General features: G+C 38.1%; 1 protein-coding gene across 1 annotated transcript in view; it reads right to left on the reverse strand.

Moving 5' to 3' along the window:
• Positions 1 to 2,794: 2,794 nt before the first annotated feature.
• Positions 2,795 to 18,454, reverse strand: part of SLF2 (SMC5-SMC6 complex localization factor 2) — a 35,069-nt gene continuing 19,409 nt past the window's right edge. Inside the window, exons 9-20 of the mRNA XM_070945441.1 lie at positions 18,267 to 18,369; positions 16,941 to 17,016; positions 12,952 to 13,111; positions 12,267 to 12,372; positions 11,749 to 11,925; positions 10,910 to 11,007; positions 10,718 to 10,802; positions 9,240 to 9,362; positions 7,906 to 7,983; positions 6,275 to 6,361; positions 4,082 to 4,150; positions 2,795 to 3,788 (exon numbers count right to left, since the gene is read on the reverse strand). Coding sequence (XP_070801542.1) covers positions 3,753 to 3,788; positions 4,082 to 4,150; positions 6,275 to 6,361; positions 7,906 to 7,983; positions 9,240 to 9,362; positions 10,718 to 10,802; positions 10,910 to 11,007; positions 11,749 to 11,925; positions 12,267 to 12,372; positions 12,952 to 13,111; positions 16,941 to 17,016; positions 18,267 to 18,369 — 1,198 coding nt within the window. The 3' untranslated portion in view covers positions 2,795 to 3,752. The remainder of the gene's footprint in view (positions 3,789 to 4,081; positions 4,151 to 6,274; positions 6,362 to 7,905; positions 7,984 to 9,239; positions 9,363 to 10,717; positions 10,803 to 10,909; positions 11,008 to 11,748; positions 11,926 to 12,266; positions 12,373 to 12,951; positions 13,112 to 16,940; positions 17,017 to 18,266; positions 18,370 to 18,454) is intronic.

The following is an 18,454-nucleotide window of genomic DNA, read 5'->3' on the forward strand; positions in this document are numbered from 1 at the left end:
ATGTTACAGGTGTTCAGGTATCAATGATTCCCAGCTTGAGATCTTATTATAAAGGTAAAGGTTTTCCCTTTCCAGGCATGTCCAACTGGAAACTAAACTGGATCTTATTATAAACCAAACTAAACCGAAACCAAACTGAAAAACTGGATCTTATTATAGGCAGGTCAATAATAGTCTGTGAGTGTTATTACCCTTCCAATGCAGGTGGGTATATTATCATAATTATTTCATTTTAGATACAGCAAATAGTAACTTTGGGGTTGGGGGTGGTGGTGAATGTATGCCAGTGACTTATCTGTGAGTCCTCAAAAGGTTTTGGTGATAATGTAGAGGCCCTCGAAAAAGGAACAGAGTGAGAGAATGCTATATTTTTGTTATTTGATTGCTGACTTGGGCTGTTGATAGGACCTATTAAGATTAAATTTAATCATACCCTGTTTCCCTGAAAATAAGACATCCTCTGATTAAAAGCCCAATTGGGCTTTTGAGCACATGCACTAAAATAAGCCCTCCCTGAAAATATTGAAACGCATGCGCAGCCGGTTCCAGCCATTTCCTCTGGTTAGGATTAGGAAGACAGAGCTGGAAATCAGGTAAAACGTCAAGAGGAGCTCCATCTTGCTCCTTGCTCCCCAAAATAATAAGACCTCCCCAAAAATAAGGCCAAGCGCTTATTTCAGGGTTCAAAAAAAATATAAGACAGGGTCTTATTTTCGGGGAAACATGGTATCTTACTGGCACAGTTCCTAAACTGCATTGCAGCACCCTAGGGTTTATGTTACTACCGTACTTAATAAATGTGATTGTCCTAACTGTCCCACAAAGATACTAAGGATGCCCAGGAAAGTCCAAGAAAGTTTGGGAACATCGCTCTCATTAAATCAATTTACTTGTTCAGCTTTGTCCAGGATCCATTAAGTTAAAATATGCCTGGCTGATTTATGATTCAGTATGTTATGTACAATTACAAAGTATACAATTATACCTATAAAAAACAGTACTTTTGAACTTTTAGAAGTATTTTGCATTAGTGTCCAACAATTATTCTTTGATTTTTATGTTCAAAAGCCTAAATGTATTATTTAGATAAATTCTAACTTGAAATCAGAATATTATACTAGTCTTTCATAACATGAGTATTATGGGAGTTAAGGTCCAACACACATGAAGATAACAAAGTTAAGAAAACTGAAGCACAACCATAGCTAATGTATTGTGTTTTTATTGGTTTATGGTTCTCTACTTTTTGGATTAACTTTTCTTAGAACATACATGGTTTGTGAAAAACATAAGAGTCTAGTTCGCACACCTTGTTAAAGCAAGAATTAAATACTTTATAACTTAAGTTCCATTCAAGCAATACATTCATATACTGTATAAATCTCAAACTAGGTTGTGCAGCCTAAATAAAAAAATGCACATCCAAGACAAAACAAAACAGAATTTTAATATTAGGAATACCAGGAACTTGGATAGCTGGAGAAGTCTGATCTATAAATACCATTTTTTGGAGAGATTACGCTTACAGAGTTTGTAAGAACTAACATGCCTGTTGTTTAATAATTAAGAATATAAACACATATAAACAACAGGAATGAATTAGCTTCGTATGCTATTAAGACCCTACAATTAAAATGTTATTTTTGCAAAAGGGAGGTTCTATCCTCACTATATCTGGTTTTTTTAGAATATACTAAGGATGACATGTTTGCAATTTACTGTGAAATTTTAGAGATGTAATCAATGTTAATGTAAATGTTATTCTTGAACTTAAAGTGGTTAAATTGGATGTTTCATCTGAACATTCTTGAAAAACTATAAAAAAGAAATAAAATCATATTTCTTCACATAATATATAGATATTACACAATATACATAATGTACATGTGTATTACATATACACATTACATACTATACACAATATACATTGCGACTGAAATGTTATTTTCTGTATTCTCTTTAAAAGTTTGGCACAACAGGTCATTCAAAAGTACATTTTAAGAAAAAAAAGTTTCTGTCCAAGCCTTTATGATCATGCAGATATAACCAGGCTGTTTCTATTAGGATAGCTGTCTTCCTAAGCATTCACCTTTTGGCAGTTACTACACTTTCTACAATAGTCTTCAATGCAATCTAAGGTGCTGCAGCCAAGAGAATGCAGAGGAAGTGTACAGCATCTCATGAGAACAGAAATTATTTCTAATTGCACACAGGAATTATTTGTACCCTAGGCACAGAATGCAGGAAGAAACAATAAAATCTACCCCATCTGAATAATAATAATAATAATAATAATAACAACAACAACAACAACAACAACAACAACATATCCTTACTTATTCCTTCTAAAGTAGCATTTTCCATTAAAACTTTATATTGGAATTAATGAAACTCTCAACATTAAAAGTCAGAACCAGATTTACACTTCTGAGGCATAAACCACCATCTATTGAATAAAGATAAAATTCCTGAATGATTTATCGGTGCTTATTGCACACTTAAGATAATAGCAAATTATACCATTTATTTTGCCATTTCTTTATTTGACATGAGTACCTTGATTTAAATGTAAATATAACTATTTTATGTATACTATTTCTAAAGCATTTAATTTGTATGGCTTCTAAAATTTTGTTTATTTACAGATATGGCAGTGCAAGTTTTCAGATTTAAAACTGCACACAAACGGTATTTACACACACATACATATATTTATATTAATATTAAGACTGAAACTTATGGACAATATATTTTATGTTCATGTCATAAAATAATACATATACTTAGTCTAAAGTTATATAAATTAGGGGTCCCCAACCCCTGGGCCACGGCCCGTTCAAAATTGGGCTGTGGGATAAATGGGCAAGTCCATGTGTGTGAAGCTCCACTCACACGAGAGCAGACGGTGCTTGACTGGAGCTTCCCGAGCAAAACCAAGCGCCCTTGTTCATGCAAGTGGAGCTTCATGGGCAAGCAAGCACAAGCACCCGTGGCACCAGGCCACCAAGCTGGAAAGGTTGGGGACCGCTGATATAAACAGAGGAATTCTAATAAAAAAGATTGACCAAATTATTGCACCAATTTATTAGCATGTGATATCTATGAATACCTGAATGTTAGGTAAAAACAACCAGCAATCCTAAACATTTGAACAATATGGACTTGCTAGGACTGATTTCTTAACCCCTTTATTATAAATATAAAGCTACAGACTATCCAAATTTACTTGGAGATAAACTCGTAACAGAATAAATTCCAACTTGCTTTCCAATTTGTATAGGTCTGTAATTTTTTGTGTCATCCATCAAATTACTGTTTCTTTCCATTTCAAAAGCTAATATTCGATATGCTAATAATGCAAGTTAAAAGTCACATCCATATAACTGATACTATTGTAAAGTCCCCAGAGAAGCATTTTCAATACTAAAAACAAACACCAATGATGGTTTTTAAATTCTGCTTCACAGTAGGAATGAAAGAACCATATTTGTTGTAAAAAGGACAAAATAATCCTACCTTGATTTTTCTAAAAATGTATTCGTCCAATTTAAATTAAGAAAAATTAGATATTATCATGTAGAAAGAAGCAACTTTCTCAATGTTAAATGGATCTTTTAAAAAATAGTTTACTAAAGTTGCCCAATTAGGTAATTGGGGGAGTTAAGTGCACTTTACAAGAATGCCTCTTCTTAGACAATAGTGTAGTCTTCCCACTCATTTTGTTGGTCATTTGATCATCCAGTCTCTATTTTTTAAGTATCTGGGACCCAAAAGTCATGGATCTGACCCTATAATAAAAGATTGTCAAAAGAATTAGATGGAAAGATGTACACATTTAAAATATATTTGAAATACTAAATTAACTAGTGGAAAATTATTGACATTACCAACACAGCTTTAAAATCAACTTAATTGGTCTAAATCCAACACTACATATCCCTTTACTCCATTCCCCAGTTATTATACTGTGTCTACTTCTTAAGAGGCAAAAAAATTATTTCCAGAAAGTTTTATTTCTATGCCATTATTAACTGATAATATGTAATATTCTATATGAAAATATATTATAACTGTACCATACCTGAGTAAGCTGAGAACTGTGTATCATTTGCTGCCATTTGCTGTATGTTCTAGCAACTAAATCTTTTACCTAGAGACAGAAAATTAGGAATTGTTTGGAAGACGAAGTGATGATTATTGCTGCTGGCCTACATTACTTTGGAGTGTAGGTTAGGAATATAACAGGACTTACTTTGGAAGAAATAAGGACAGAATTTTATTGCAAATTTAAAGTCAAACCATCCCACACAGTAGAATGCAGGGCAAGTCTCGTGCCCAGGACTTTAAGCAAAGTAGCACTTGCAAGTTAACAGAATGTTGCTGGCATTATGAATTACAGGTAGACCTTGACCTGCGACCACTCATTCAGTAGCTGTTCAAAGCTACGGATGGTGCTGAATGAATGGCAGCTACAACCTGTCCTCAGTGTTCTGGCCATCCCAGCACCCCTGCGATCACATGATTGTGATCTGGGTGCTTGGCAACAAATCACACTTATGACCTGTTAACAGTGCCTCATGATCATATGATTGCCATTTGCATCCTTCCTGCTGACCTCCCTAGAAAGTTAATGAGAAAGTTGGCATAGAAGACCATAAATCGCTGGAGTAAGTCTTCCCCACATCATCCATCTTTCTCCAGCCCCTCTTTGTTCATGCTGCACCAACCATTCATGCACCCTTCCTGCTCATCTCTTTCTCACCATCCTCTGGCTTGTACCTCTCACGCACCCACTCATACACCCTTCTCCAACCCTCTCTTATATTCCTGCATCCCTTCCCACAGCCTCGTGTTGTGCCTCTCATGCATTCCCCCAAATCCTTGTGCACCTCCCCTGCATTCTGGCACTCTTCTATCCAATAGCAGCCATTTATCTGGCTTGGGACTTGCTTAGGCCCGGGATATTTGGCAGACCATCTGCAGCCAGCAACAGCTTCCCATCGCCCTGTGCGTTCCCACAGGGAGGGCCTACTCAGGGTGCTGTCAGCCAGACAGTGTCGGCTGTCTACCCCCAGGGAGAGAGCTTTCTCTGTGGGTGCACCCACCCTTTGGAATCAACTCCCTCTGGAGCTCCGGGTGGCCCCCAACCTTCGTTCTTTCCGCCATGGCCTGAAAACATGGCTATTTCACCTGGCCGCCCTGGACTGATGGGGGTTTTAATAGAATTTTAACTGGGTTTTATTGAATCTTTGTTAATTTTAACCTGGATTTTTGTTTTAATGGTTTGTTTGCTTTAATTGTTGTGAGCCGCCCCAAGTCCATTGGAGATGGGGCAACATACAAGTTCCATTAATAAATAAATAAATTAAATAAATAAACTTCCTGCTAGTACCCTCATTGACTTTGATCATAGCAAGCCAGCAGGAAGTTGCCTTACCTAATAACAATGGGATTTGGTTAACAATGGCAACCAGAACTGCAGAGCTTGCCATCACTAAGCAATGCAGTCACACTTTATTACTTAAAGTTGTAACTTATTGCGAAACTCTGGTTCCAATATCTTGTCATTAAGTTGAGGACTTCCTGTACCTTGTGAAATTAAGTGTTGCTTCTAATGTTCTGGATACATTTCTGTTAAATACCCTTTCCATTAATATCTTAATAAATGGAACCAGTAACACAATGTTCTAATACAAAGGTGTGTTTTTTTTCTCTCATATAGATGAGATAGAAGGAAACTATTTGCAAACTTGTCTTTAGATTTTATGTACATTTATTTGAAAGATTTACATAACCACTCATTTTATGTAGCATAATCTGTGGAATCTTGCAAGCAATATTAAAACAGTAAAACCAGTAAAAAAAAAAAAAAACATAAAACCAACGCGAAAAACTTCCTGGCACCTCCAAATATAACACATTCTAAACATATCGCTAAATACATGTTATATACGGTTTACTTTCTGAATATCGACTGAAGCCAGACTTGATATCCGAGAAAGAAACAAAATTTCCTACTTGTTGATATCCAGACTTTTCATCTTCATGTGTTAGATTTTTATTTCTACTGTCATGCCTAAGAAAGTAGGAACTAGTACAAAGGCTTCAAAACCCACAGTTAAGAACAATCAAAGAATGTGTTTGCTCTGATCGAGGTAAACTGTTATAACGGTAAAGAGAAATTTTAAAAGATAAGAGGCATATCTTATAATGCATATCTTCCGGGTTATAATGCATATCTTCTGGGATTAAAAAAAAGAAAATGCAAATTTACCTTAGTTCTGTAAAACAGTCTGACGTCTTCCCTAATATCACACTTTACATGTTTTTCTAGGGTGCTACAGAGTCTCAACAGCCATTTCTAAAAGGACATTAAACATTTAGTTAGCTTATTTCAACCAATTGTTGCTATAGTTTATAAGTGTAAATAATATTAATATTTTGTTCAAAATTTGTAAAGCTGCAGTATATTTCACATTTTTAGTGCTTTGCAATATAATCATGTCACAGATGATTACAAATTACTTAGGAATTTCTATTCTGTCTTTCCACTTCTAAAAATTCCCAACCCTAAATGGCTTAGAAGTCAGCTGGGTAAACAACTGTCTACCCCAATACAGGTAACCCTCAATTTACAACCACAATGAGCTCAAACTTTCTGTTGCTAAGAAATTATAACCTTCCTTGCCAGTTGTTATGTGAATCACCTCAGCTGTTAAGTTAGTAAGTGAACCTGGCTTCCCCATTGACTCTGTCAGAAGGTTGCAAAAAGTGATCACATGACTCCAGGACACGGTAACCATCATAAATACATTTAAGTTTCCAGGCCTCTGAGTTTTGATCATGTGACCACAGGGATGCTGCAATGATTGTGTGAAAAACAGTCGTAAGTCATTTTTTTCAGTGCTGTTGTAACTTTGAACAAATGGTTGTAAGTTGAGGACTAACTTGCATGTATCACACTGGACGTTGTAGTTGAGTTCTCTTATATTACTCATAAAGTATAGGATGTACTACTTTTGGAACTGTGTTCCTATCTGCCCACATAAGGAAAGGAGTCAAGAATTTCTGCAGGCGTCTTCTGTTTGAGCTAGTATATTGTGGTGTTAGTCATTTATGATATCTAACTTTTTCATCATGGTGGAAGTAAAAATAAATCTAAATAATATTGATAAATATTAACAGTAAATATTTCCTGTCAAATTATTTAAATTTTTCAAGCCACAGGAAATATCATTTCTCCCAAAACTTCTACCTAAAAACTGAAATCAAACAGACTTGGAGAAAAGCAAGTAGCAGAGCTCCCAAAAACATCTGAAAGGGACATAACCCAATATATGGAAGCATCTAAGAGGCACTTCTTTTTGGATTATTAAAGCAGCCATATCATTTGCAAGGCTACCATAGCTGCATTAGAAATTGTGAGGTCCTTTTGTGTTCTCTGAACATGGTTGTTTGTTTGTAGACAACTAGGTAACATAATCAGTGCTAGTGAGTACGGAGTACAGAATAGAAGATCAGTGACTGCAGCCTGATACTTCACTACTATATTTTTATGGAAGTATGAAGAAAACCCAACAAGCAATTTAATTCAAGTCCTAAAATGGGTTGCAATTATGGCCATATTTTCAGTACTCCATATACAGTATTAGCTGGAGATACATAACCGGATCTTCATCAATTTTCATAAAAATTTTATACAAGTCATTTTTTTCTTAATAAAGTACTGTCTATGGAAACTTCATCATCAAAGATTATAGCAGCATGTATGAAATGGGAATCTGTTATTTATATGAATAATAGAACACTAGTCAAAATTCATTGATTTTCAACCCCCAGTACATGTATGTTGATGGAAAAAAAAACTCGTACATGTTAATGAAAGAATTTGAGCAAATTACTTACTCTTTGATTGGAACTTGTACGCTCAAAATTGCTAGCTTCCCTAACCAAGTGAAGGAGGACATAAGTCAGATAATAGGCCTAGAAAAAAAAAAGCAGGCAACATTTAGTAAAAATGGTTAGTTAAAAGGCTACCAAGTTTCTGGGACTAAGAAACCCACCAGGCTTTTTTTAGGTAATTCAGCTTTTGAAGTGCTTCATAAGGCTTACACAGTCCAGACATTTCTCTTTTACTGCATATTAAACATGCATTAGACTTGAAAGTTATCAGTGCCAATTGTATGGGAAAACATATCATTATATGTCGAACTCTCAACCACCTACAAATGGTGTAGGAAAATTTATGTTCTTAAAACATGTTTAAAAAATACAGGTAATCCTCGACTTACTACCAATCTTTTAGTGATTGTTTAAAGTTACAACCGCACTGAAAAAAGTGTCTTATGACTAGTTTTCACGCTTGTAACCATTGCAGCATCTCCATGATCATGTGATCAAAATTTAGGTACTTATCCACTGGCATGTATTTATGACAGTTGCAGTGTCCCGGGTCATTTGATCATTTCTAACTTTCCCAGCTGGCTTCCCATAAGCAAAGTTAATGGGGGAAGCCAGATTCACTTAACAACCGCATGATTTACTTAACAACTGCAATGATTTGCTTAATAGCTGTGGCAAAAAGTCATAAAATGAGGTGGAACTCACTTAACAACTGCCTTACTTAGCAACAGAAATTTTGGGTTCAATAGTGGTCATAAATCAAGGATTACCTGTATGTTTATATTAAAAAAAAAAGAAGGAATTCATAGAAAAAAAACCCTATACGTCTTGTGGGTTCCCACACTATTGCCAGCCACTCTGCTCCTTGCACATTAGGACTTGCATGTCAGACTCTTTGGCAGTTGCCAAAGTTCTCAAATGGAGAATAATCTTTTTCCCAAACATGAATCACACAGAGTTTTCTTAAAGGGTTTTATTGAAGTAAAAGAAAAAAGGTTACAAGAATCAGAACTAAACAATATATCTTTTACTCCCCCGCCCTCCACACCAAGCAATCTTTTCCCGTAAATAAAAGAGGAACTAAGAAACTTGATTAACCACGATCAGATCAGAGAACTTTGCTTTTAATATCAACATTTACACATTACTCCTTTTCAGCGAAGGAATTTTTTCAAATTGAGTCCATTAACATTACTCATATTCACTCTGCTGCACATAGAATAGCAACTTGGTTATGTGACCTCATGAAACATGAGCATCTCTTATATCACCAATAACTATAAATATAGTTTAGATAGTATATCTTGTCTAACCCTACTTAAAAAAAAACATATTACCTGGTGCTCAGATTCAGAAAGAAAAGGCTCTGTAATACCATCACGATGACCTGACGTTTCTGACAGCCTCTTTAACAGACCTGAAGGTTTCATCTTCACTAGCTCCTTACACAGTAGTGACATCTATTTGGGAATTAGAGTGCAATACGGTTCACATTATGGGTTTTTTTCAACCTTGAGAAGAATTATCTTAAATCATTTTAGAAACTAAAACACTGCAGCAGCAGGAGTAGGAGGAGGCAGTTTTCTCAAAATCTTTATGCATGCAGCTTCTGAAACCCTGATGCCAGGAATAAAATTGGCGGGACTATCACAGCAAGAGGAATCAAGCTATATCAAAATGAGCAGTTCTGACTTGAAATAAAGTAGATGAAGATTATACTTCCCTTTATCTAAATTTTGAAAATCTCCAGAAGATACATTAGAATTTAAACATCAACCTTGAACAAACTGTGTTTACAAGTTTAAATAAAAGAAGAATGAAAAATATAGTGCTGGGGCCATATTTAGCCAAGCAAAAAATTTGGGTGCAGCTGACAATGTCTCTTCCACTTGGTACCTTATCTCCCCCTTAGCACAGCTGTCCTTGACATTTTCCTCTGTTAGCTTACTTTCTGCTCATTGTTTCTACCATTTCCACTGTTTTGTCTAGCTCTAGTTCCCCTATCTATTCCCTGATTATTTTCTGTGCCTAAATTGCTGACTTGGCTTTCTCCATAATCTCTGCCTTTTGCAGAGACCCATTCTAAATGCTGTGCCTTTTTACACCTTGCACTCATTCTATATAATAGCATAATAAGCTGCAGCTTTGGGGAGGAATTTTGCTGCAGAATATAGAATGGAGTCCATAACACTGAGGATAGGAGAAATTAAATGATTAGAAAATTAAAATATTGAATATAAATTAAATATATTATGTAAAATATAAAAAATAAAATGATGTCTCATCCATTTTCTGGTGTAACTTTCAATTTGCTATGCAATAGTGGGTGCAGCTCTCAAGTACATGAAAGCTGCACACCATTAAAAGAGAAGTAATTTTTTTATCCATACAAAGAAATGGAAGGAACATGAATTAGCAGGATGGTGAGATTACTAATGTGAATTTATGCTCTGCTTATTAGACCCATGCACTGATTCAACCCTGGGCTGCAGACTAACCTAGGAAGTTAAAAAAAACAATCAGAAGAAGGCCAAATAAACTACCTCCATGGCATGTCAAGAAGGCTACATGCTCATTTTTAAGCAACTGAGTTAAGACTCCTAGAAGACTTTAAGAGAATTGCTTAACGCATTGTAAGCCACCCTGAGCCTTCGGAGAAGGGCAGCATATAAATCAAATAAAAAAAAAAACGGGAGAACAACACAAGCACTTACACAGTCAAATTCAAAAAATGAAATTAAAAAACTCCCTGCACTGAGAAAACAAGTCTTAACTCCAGCAAACTATTGTTCTAATGAAAGAATATATACTCTACCTGATGATCATGGCTACTGGGTATTTTCACATGGCTTTTAAGAAGTTTTGAGATTATTACCAAGCTAAGATGTCGTCTTATTTGTCTAGAAGAATAAAGTTAACATAAACATAAATATGTGAGCAATTACAATTTGGTGCTTTTGGCATGAATTCTGTTAGGCATACTAAGTGGTATTGTCTTAAAGTTTACCTTCCACGAGTTGTCCAATTGGGGACAAACTGAACAAGCCACAACAGATTATGATGGTGATTGGATAGACAACTTATTGCCAAGGATAACTGGGACATCTTTTTAAGAGAGAAAGACAAATTTGTTAATAGAATTTGAAAGCAATTGCTAAATTCAGTATCAGTGTGTATGCAATTCTTAGACAATCATATAAATATTATATTTAAAGACTATTAATAGCATGTGATTATAGGCATTGGCTTATAACATTAATATTTCTTAATATTTCATATTTATTGAAAAGATAAAAGTTGACTATTAGCACCACAACTTAAAATGCCCCCATTATGCAAAAATATTTCCATTTAAGGCATCTAACAGCACTTACTGGTAAATGGTTTAACTATATTTTATTAGATATATCAGTTCCACAAAACGTAATTAAACCCACTGATTATATTTGCACTTAACATCAAACGAGACTTTTTTAGAGTCGGGAACAAATAGCACGTATTTGCAAGGGGAACCTTTACCTTAGACTTTTTTAACATCACTTTTGCAGACTATCAAAATAATTATAGTTTTTATAGATCTCTATTGATTTCTAGATTTTTTCGTTATTAAACAAAACTCCAGTCTGCATAACACTTTTTAAATTATTTTTTACTACTAAAAATAAATTGTTGTTTCTTTTGGGCAGGTTTGTCCACTGTGGTAACACAAAGTGACCAGGCAGTATATACATATGCATTAGAGCATGTAATTTAAAGAAACCCTAAGGTTAATTGATGCTAAGAGTTTTTATAATGTTAAAAATTGGATCTTCTAAAAATGCATTAAATTAGCACAAATTAAGTTACCTCATTATCCCAGTTTCTGACACTTTCAAGCAATTTTATAATAAGGCACTCCAAGTCTACTAGTGGAAATTGCTTCAGTTCTGTTTCCAAACTTAATTTAAATAGTAGCAGTAGCAATATAAATATTTCTCTGTCTGTGTAACCTTCTGGACACACATTAATACACAGCCGTAGAAACTTAAGGAAAGAAAAAGAGAAAGAATGACTTCAAATATTTTGAGCAATATTAATTTTCAATTTCAAAAGCAGTATTTGTGTGTGTACATTCTGAATATATCCTTGATTCTAGTGAACTTTTTAAAGGCAGCAATATATTATATAAAGGATTTTAAAAAAAAAACTTTCACGTTTTATTATATTAAATTCTTGTTATTTTTCTCTGTCTTAGAGAAATGTTTTCCTGTGCATCTTGAACTACTTTTGCAAGGAAAATTCCAGCTACTACTAACGATTTTCAGTTAAGAAGACGTATTCTTATACTCAACCGAGGACTTTTAAAAACAAAGCACCATTCTTACCTTTGCTATATTGCAAAGATTGTTCTCTATTATAAGAAAGAAAGCTGTTGGGTTTATACAGATGTCTCTTTTTGATTGTTTATTCACAGTTACATGCATTTCAGACCTGGTTAAAAAAAGAGAGACTTGTTTCCATACAGTTTATTACATATTTTTAATTACATATATTCATCCCACATGTAACCTATTATGAAGGGATAATCTAGAAAGAATATTCTGTATTTTAAAATTTCAAAACTAGTAATTTTATTGCATAATGTGGTAGGGATGAGGACCATACTGTAACAAGTCTCAGACCCGTGGCAATCTGAGTTTTAGAAAAATCGCAAAAACAAAGGCTTAAGTCATGATTGTTCAACCTTTTGTCTTGCCTGAGCTGCATCAACAGAAGAGGAATTTTGTGTGTGTGTGCACACACACCAAAAGTGGGATTTTTTTTTCAGCACAAAGGTCATAATTGGACTTCGACTGACATGCTGGAAAACCCACTTCTAAAAGTAGGGTGGGCCAGGACACAAATTAAATCTGACTTAATTCACATTTACATTTAATTAAAATAAATTTACTTAAATGCAATTAATAGAAATATTCCAAATTATTAGAGATTTTCCCTTTACATGAAAAATTATTAATTGGTGACAAATTTTTGGACAGGTCCTAAAGATTGCATACTTCAGATTATTACCTTTTGCTAAATACTTTCATAATATCATTTTCAGTAAAGCAAGGCTGACAATGTTGCAAAGGAAATAACACACTGAAGGAAATACCCATGTTGATTAACACAGCTGTTATATCAAATAATGATGGAATCCATGGCTTCTGCTTGTCAATCTTATCAGAAACTGCAAAGAGATAAAAAATGATAATTTTCTCTTCAGGCCAGAGAAACTGGAGTTCACTTAACTATGTAATTTTTTTATTCAGTAAGCAGAGCAGAATTAACAAATAACCAAATGTGATATGATTACAACATACATTTGAAATTATAGCAGTTATGTTTCTTGAACCAAACTGTACTTTTTACATATTCTTCCTATTGTTCTTGTACTTCTGCTCTATATAATAACATTCAGAAGGGCAAATATCTATAATAGGAATAGCAATAGCACTTAGACTTATGTACCGCTTCACAGTCCTTTCCAGCCCTCTCTAAGCGGCTTACCGAGTCAGCATATTGCCCCCAACAATCTGAATCCTCATTTTACTGACTTTGGAAGGATGGAAGGCTGAGTCAACTTTGAACCGGTGAGATACAATCAATGTTATAAAGCTGAGAAAATGGATGAAAATATTGTATCTTATTTATTTATTTATTTATTTATTTATTTAAATTTCTATACCGCCCTTCTCCAATGTAGGACTCAGGGCGGTGAACAGCCAAAGTAAAAACAAGACATACATACAAAACATACAAAATCTAAAAAAGAACTGTTTAAAATAATTAAATAATTTTGGCCGTAATTAAAACATTCCAATTTAAAATCCGTTTAAAATTTGACTCAAGCCAGCCCAGCTAGTTGAAATAAATGGGTTTTCAGGGCCCGACGAAAAATCCGGAGGTCTGTTATTGTACGTAGCTCTGGGGGGAGGTTGTTCCAGAGGGCGGGCGCCGCCACAGAGAAGGCTCTCCCCCTGGGGGTCGCCAGCCGACATTGTCTGGCGGACGGCACCCTGAGGAGGCCCACTCTGTGGGAGCGTACTGGCCGGTGGGAGGCTATTGGTGGCAGAAGGCGGTCTCGTAGGTACCCCGGCCCTAAGCCATGGAGCGCTTTAAAGGTGGTCACCAACACCTTGAAGCGCACCCGGAAGACCACCAGGAGCCAGTGCAGCTCGCGCAGGAGAGGTGTCACGTGGGAGCGCCTCGTCGCCCCCAAAATCCCCCGCGCGGCCGCGTTCTGGACCAGCTGGAGCCTCCGGGTGCACCCCAGGGGGAGCCCCATGTAGAGAGCGTTGCAGTAGTCCAGGCGGGAAGTGACGAGTGCCTGAGTGACTGTGCGTAGGGAGTCCCGATCTAGAAAGGGGCGCAACTGGCGTATCAGGCGGACCTGATAAAAAGCCCCCCTGGCCACGGCCGCCAAATGATCTTCTAACGACAGCCGTGCATCCAGGAGGACGCCCAAGTTACGAGCCCTCTCCGTGGGGGCGAGTGATTCGCCCCCAATAGCCAGCGATGGCGTCAGCTGGCTATATCGGGACGCCGGAAGCCACAGCCACTCGGTCTTGGAGGGGTTGAGTTGGAGCCTGTTTCTCCCCATCCAGGCCCGCACGGCCTCCAGGCACTGGGACATCACTTTAAGGGCATCATTGGGGTGGCCTGGGGTGGAGATGTACAGCTGGGTGTCATCAGCGTACTGATGGAACTCCACCCCGAAGCCACGGATGATCTCACCCAGCGGCTTTACATAAATGTTGAACAGAAGGGGCGAGAGGACCGACCCTTGTGGCACCCCACAAGCAAGGTGCCTCGGGGTCGACCGCTGGCCCCCTGTCAACACAGATTGCGACCGGTCAGAGAGGTAGGAGGAGAACCACCGCAAAACGGTGCCTCCCACCCCCAACCCCGCCAACCGGTGCAACATGATACCATGGTCGATGGTATCAAAAGCCGCTGAGAGGTCTAACAGGACCAGGATAGAGGAGCAACCCCTATCCCGGGCCCTCCAGAGATCATCCACCAATGCGACCAATGCCGTTTCCGTGCTGTGTCCAGGCCGGAAGCCGGACTGGAGCGGGTCTAGATAGACAGCTTCATCCAGGTACCGGGGAAGCTGTTGCGCCACCACACTCTCAACAACCTTCGCAATGAAGCGAAGGTTGGAGACTGGACGATAGTTAGCCAAAACAGCCGGATCCAGAGAAGGCTTCTTGAGGAGGGGCCTCACCACCGCTTCTTTCAAAGCGGCCGGCAGGACCCCCTCACCCAAAGAAGCGTTAACAATCTTCTGGAGCCAGCCTCGTGTCACCTCCCGGGAAGCCAGTACCAACCAGGAGGGACACGGGTCCAATAAACATGTGGTCGCGTTCAGCCGTCCCAGGACCCTGTCCATGTCCTCGGGAGCCACAGGATCAAACTCCCCCCAGATAACACTCTCAAGACCTGTCTCAGTCATCCCGTCTGGACATCCCCAGTCAGAGGCCAGCCCTTCCCGAATCTGAGCGATTTTGTCATACAGATACTGCACAAAATCCTCAGCTCGACCCTGCAAGGGGTCATCCCGCACTTCCAGATGGAGGAGGGAGCGGGTCACCCTAAACAGGGCGGCTGGGCGATTATCTGATGACGCGATAAGAGCGGCAAAATAGCTAGTTTTCGCCGCTTTTATCGCCACTAGGTAGGTCTTAATATGAGACCTCACCAGTGTTCGGTCAGGTTCGGAGCGGCTGGTCCTCCAACTACTCTCCAGGCGTCTTTTCCGGCGCTTCATCTCCCTAAGCTCCTCGGAAAACCAAGGAGCTAGGTGAGTTCGGTGCCGGGTCAGAGGCCGCAAAGGCACGACTCGGTCCAAGGCCCCGGCAGCCACACTATCCCAGGCGGCCACCAGGTCTTCAGCCGAGTCATGAGCCAGGATCTCAGGAAATGGCCCAAGCTCCATCTGGAACCTATCAGGGTCCATCAGGCGCCTGGGGCGGAACCACCTGGTCGGTCCGCCTCCCTGCGGCAGGGTGCAGCGGTTAGAAAGTCCAGTCGAAAGAGCGAGTGGTCAGACCATGACAAGGGTTCGATGGCTATATCCCCTATATCAAGGCCACTCAACCACTGACCAGAGATAAAAACTAAGTCCAGAGTGTGTCCTCCTGTGTGAGTGGGGTCATGAATTAACTGAGTAAGGTCCATGGCCGTCATGGAAGCCATGAACTCTCGAGCCACCTCAGACGTTTCACCGATAGATGGCAGGTTGAAATCCCCCATGATGGCAAGTCTGGGGGTGTCCACCGCCACCTCGGCTATAACGTTAAGGAGCTCGGGCAGGGCCGTTGCCACGTGGCAGGGAGCCAGGTACGTGACCAACAGGCCCATCTGTACTCCACGACCCCACTTCACAAAGAGGGACTCACATCCGGCTATCTGTGGAACAGTGGTCTCCCTTGGATCCAGACCTTCCTTTATAATAACCGCCACCCCCCCCGCCCCTGCCCTGAGCCCTCGGCTGATGAAATGCACGGAAGCCTGGTGGGCATATATCCACGAGGGGGACTCCCCCCTCCTGGCCCAACCAGGTCTCCGTAATGCCCGCCAGGTCCGCCTCCCCCTCCTGAATAAGATCGTGGATGAGGGGGGCTTTATTAACAACGGACCTGGCGTTGCACAACATCAGCCGGAGGCTCTGGCCCTGAGAATCTGGACAACCTGGGGAACAAGAAAAGCATTGGCACAGTATCTGCACAGAATATCTTTTAAATTGTATATTCTAAAGCCCCCTCCTTGAATCTGTTTTGCTATCAATTAGTTGCATCAACTTAATTCCAGCTTCTATATAGATATACTAACATACTTTTGATTATATTGGTAAAGCTATAAGGCACAATCTGGAATAGGAATCCTATAATTCACATCACTTTTTTTTTATCTTAATCAGTTTAAAGTAACAGCAGAATCTAATCAGGTTTCTTTTGAATAATTTATGCACCAAGTAAAGTTATAAAGTCTCAAGTTTTAATTCAAATACTTACAATTTCTAATTGTTAATAGCATCAACGTATCCAAAATTTTTCTTGAAACTGTGCTATCTGAGTGAATTGACATCATCTGTTTGAAAAAAAAACATATTTAGCAAATTAAAACATTTTTTACAGATTTAGTTAGAACCTAATACAACAGCTCGTAACACTGGGATTGCAACATGATGCCTTTGAGTATCATAAGAAACTGCTACAACCTGATCCTCCTCCTGCCCCAATTCTTTGGAAGAATAGAATAGGACAGTGTTTCTCAACCAAAGTTAGCTGTGGAATTCTGGGAGTTGAAGTCCACCCATCTTCAACTTGCCAACGTTGAGAAACACTGGAATAGGACTGCAAATTTTCTCTGAAACATTCTCAGCCAGCTAAATTGTGCCTTTGCTTTTTTAGAGGTTTTTGAAAGGAAGACAGTTCTATGCTTCACAGATTATTTTTTCTTCTAAATTTGCTGCGCATGTTTGAGAAGAACATTTTACTAGTATGCTTTTGAGAATTCAGTGTTTCTCAAAACATCACCCTTTTTTTCTCTGAAATTGATATTTTGTGGTATTGTCTAGAGCAAACTTGTTGTTTGGTATCAACTTTTACTTTGTCCTTTGTGAGTACATAGGTCTATTGCAGCCATTGTGCTATTAATGATTCTTCAAATCTTCAAATGTATTTTAAATTTTTTTTAAAAAAGAGACACCTGATCCCTCATAACAGAATATAGTGATTTGTAAACAATTTAGCAAATGATGTCTTGAAACGCTATGTTCAAATGCAGTACAGGTTTTTCTAAAAGCCATGCATATCCTTATGGAACCCCCTTTTGATGTGGGAATAAAGATAAAATAATTACTAAACTGACTAGTTTCTCAGACAAAACCAATGATCTGGAGTACTTTTGGTATTCCTACATTCAACATGTTAAAAACAAACGGTACATTCTCCTAAAGAAGTAGAAGGGAAAAACAACAGGCAAGCACACTGAAAATGTGAAATGCAAAACGTCAGATAAATTTTTAGCATTATTGAATATAATCTTATAACTATTTTCTAAATGAAGTAAAATGAAATGAGAATATTCATTCTATACATTAATGCTATTCTTATTGACACCGCAACATGGCAGGAATACTGGATAAAAATGTTTAAAAAACCCACCTCCACTTTTCTGTATTTGGCAAGTGATCAAGTTCTACCAACTAACAGTCAAGAATGGGAAAGTGGAAACAGGCAATGCAGAAAACTAAGCTAAAGTTGTGAACTAATGATAGTTCAAACTCATTATGTATTTAATTATATCCATCCAAGGCAAAATAAAAGATAACGTACCTGAAACATCCATTTTAAAATTGGTACGGGACAAGGAGAATTATGGTAAGTAGATGCAAGTAAGCCTTCAATAGTTACAAAAAGCTGCTGTGTTATTCCAGATCTGCAAAAACAACCACAAATTAAGGTTCGATCTGATATGTTCAAAGTTAGCCTATACATTCAAATGTTAAAGGATCCATTCTTAC

This window comes from Pituophis catenifer, unplaced genomic scaffold (assembly GCF_029215685.1).
Source record: "Pituophis catenifer annectens isolate HBS135680 unplaced genomic scaffold, rPitCat1.0.hap2 SCAF_6, whole genome shotgun sequence".
NCBI lineage: Eukaryota > Metazoa > Chordata > Lepidosauria > Squamata > Colubridae > Pituophis > Pituophis catenifer.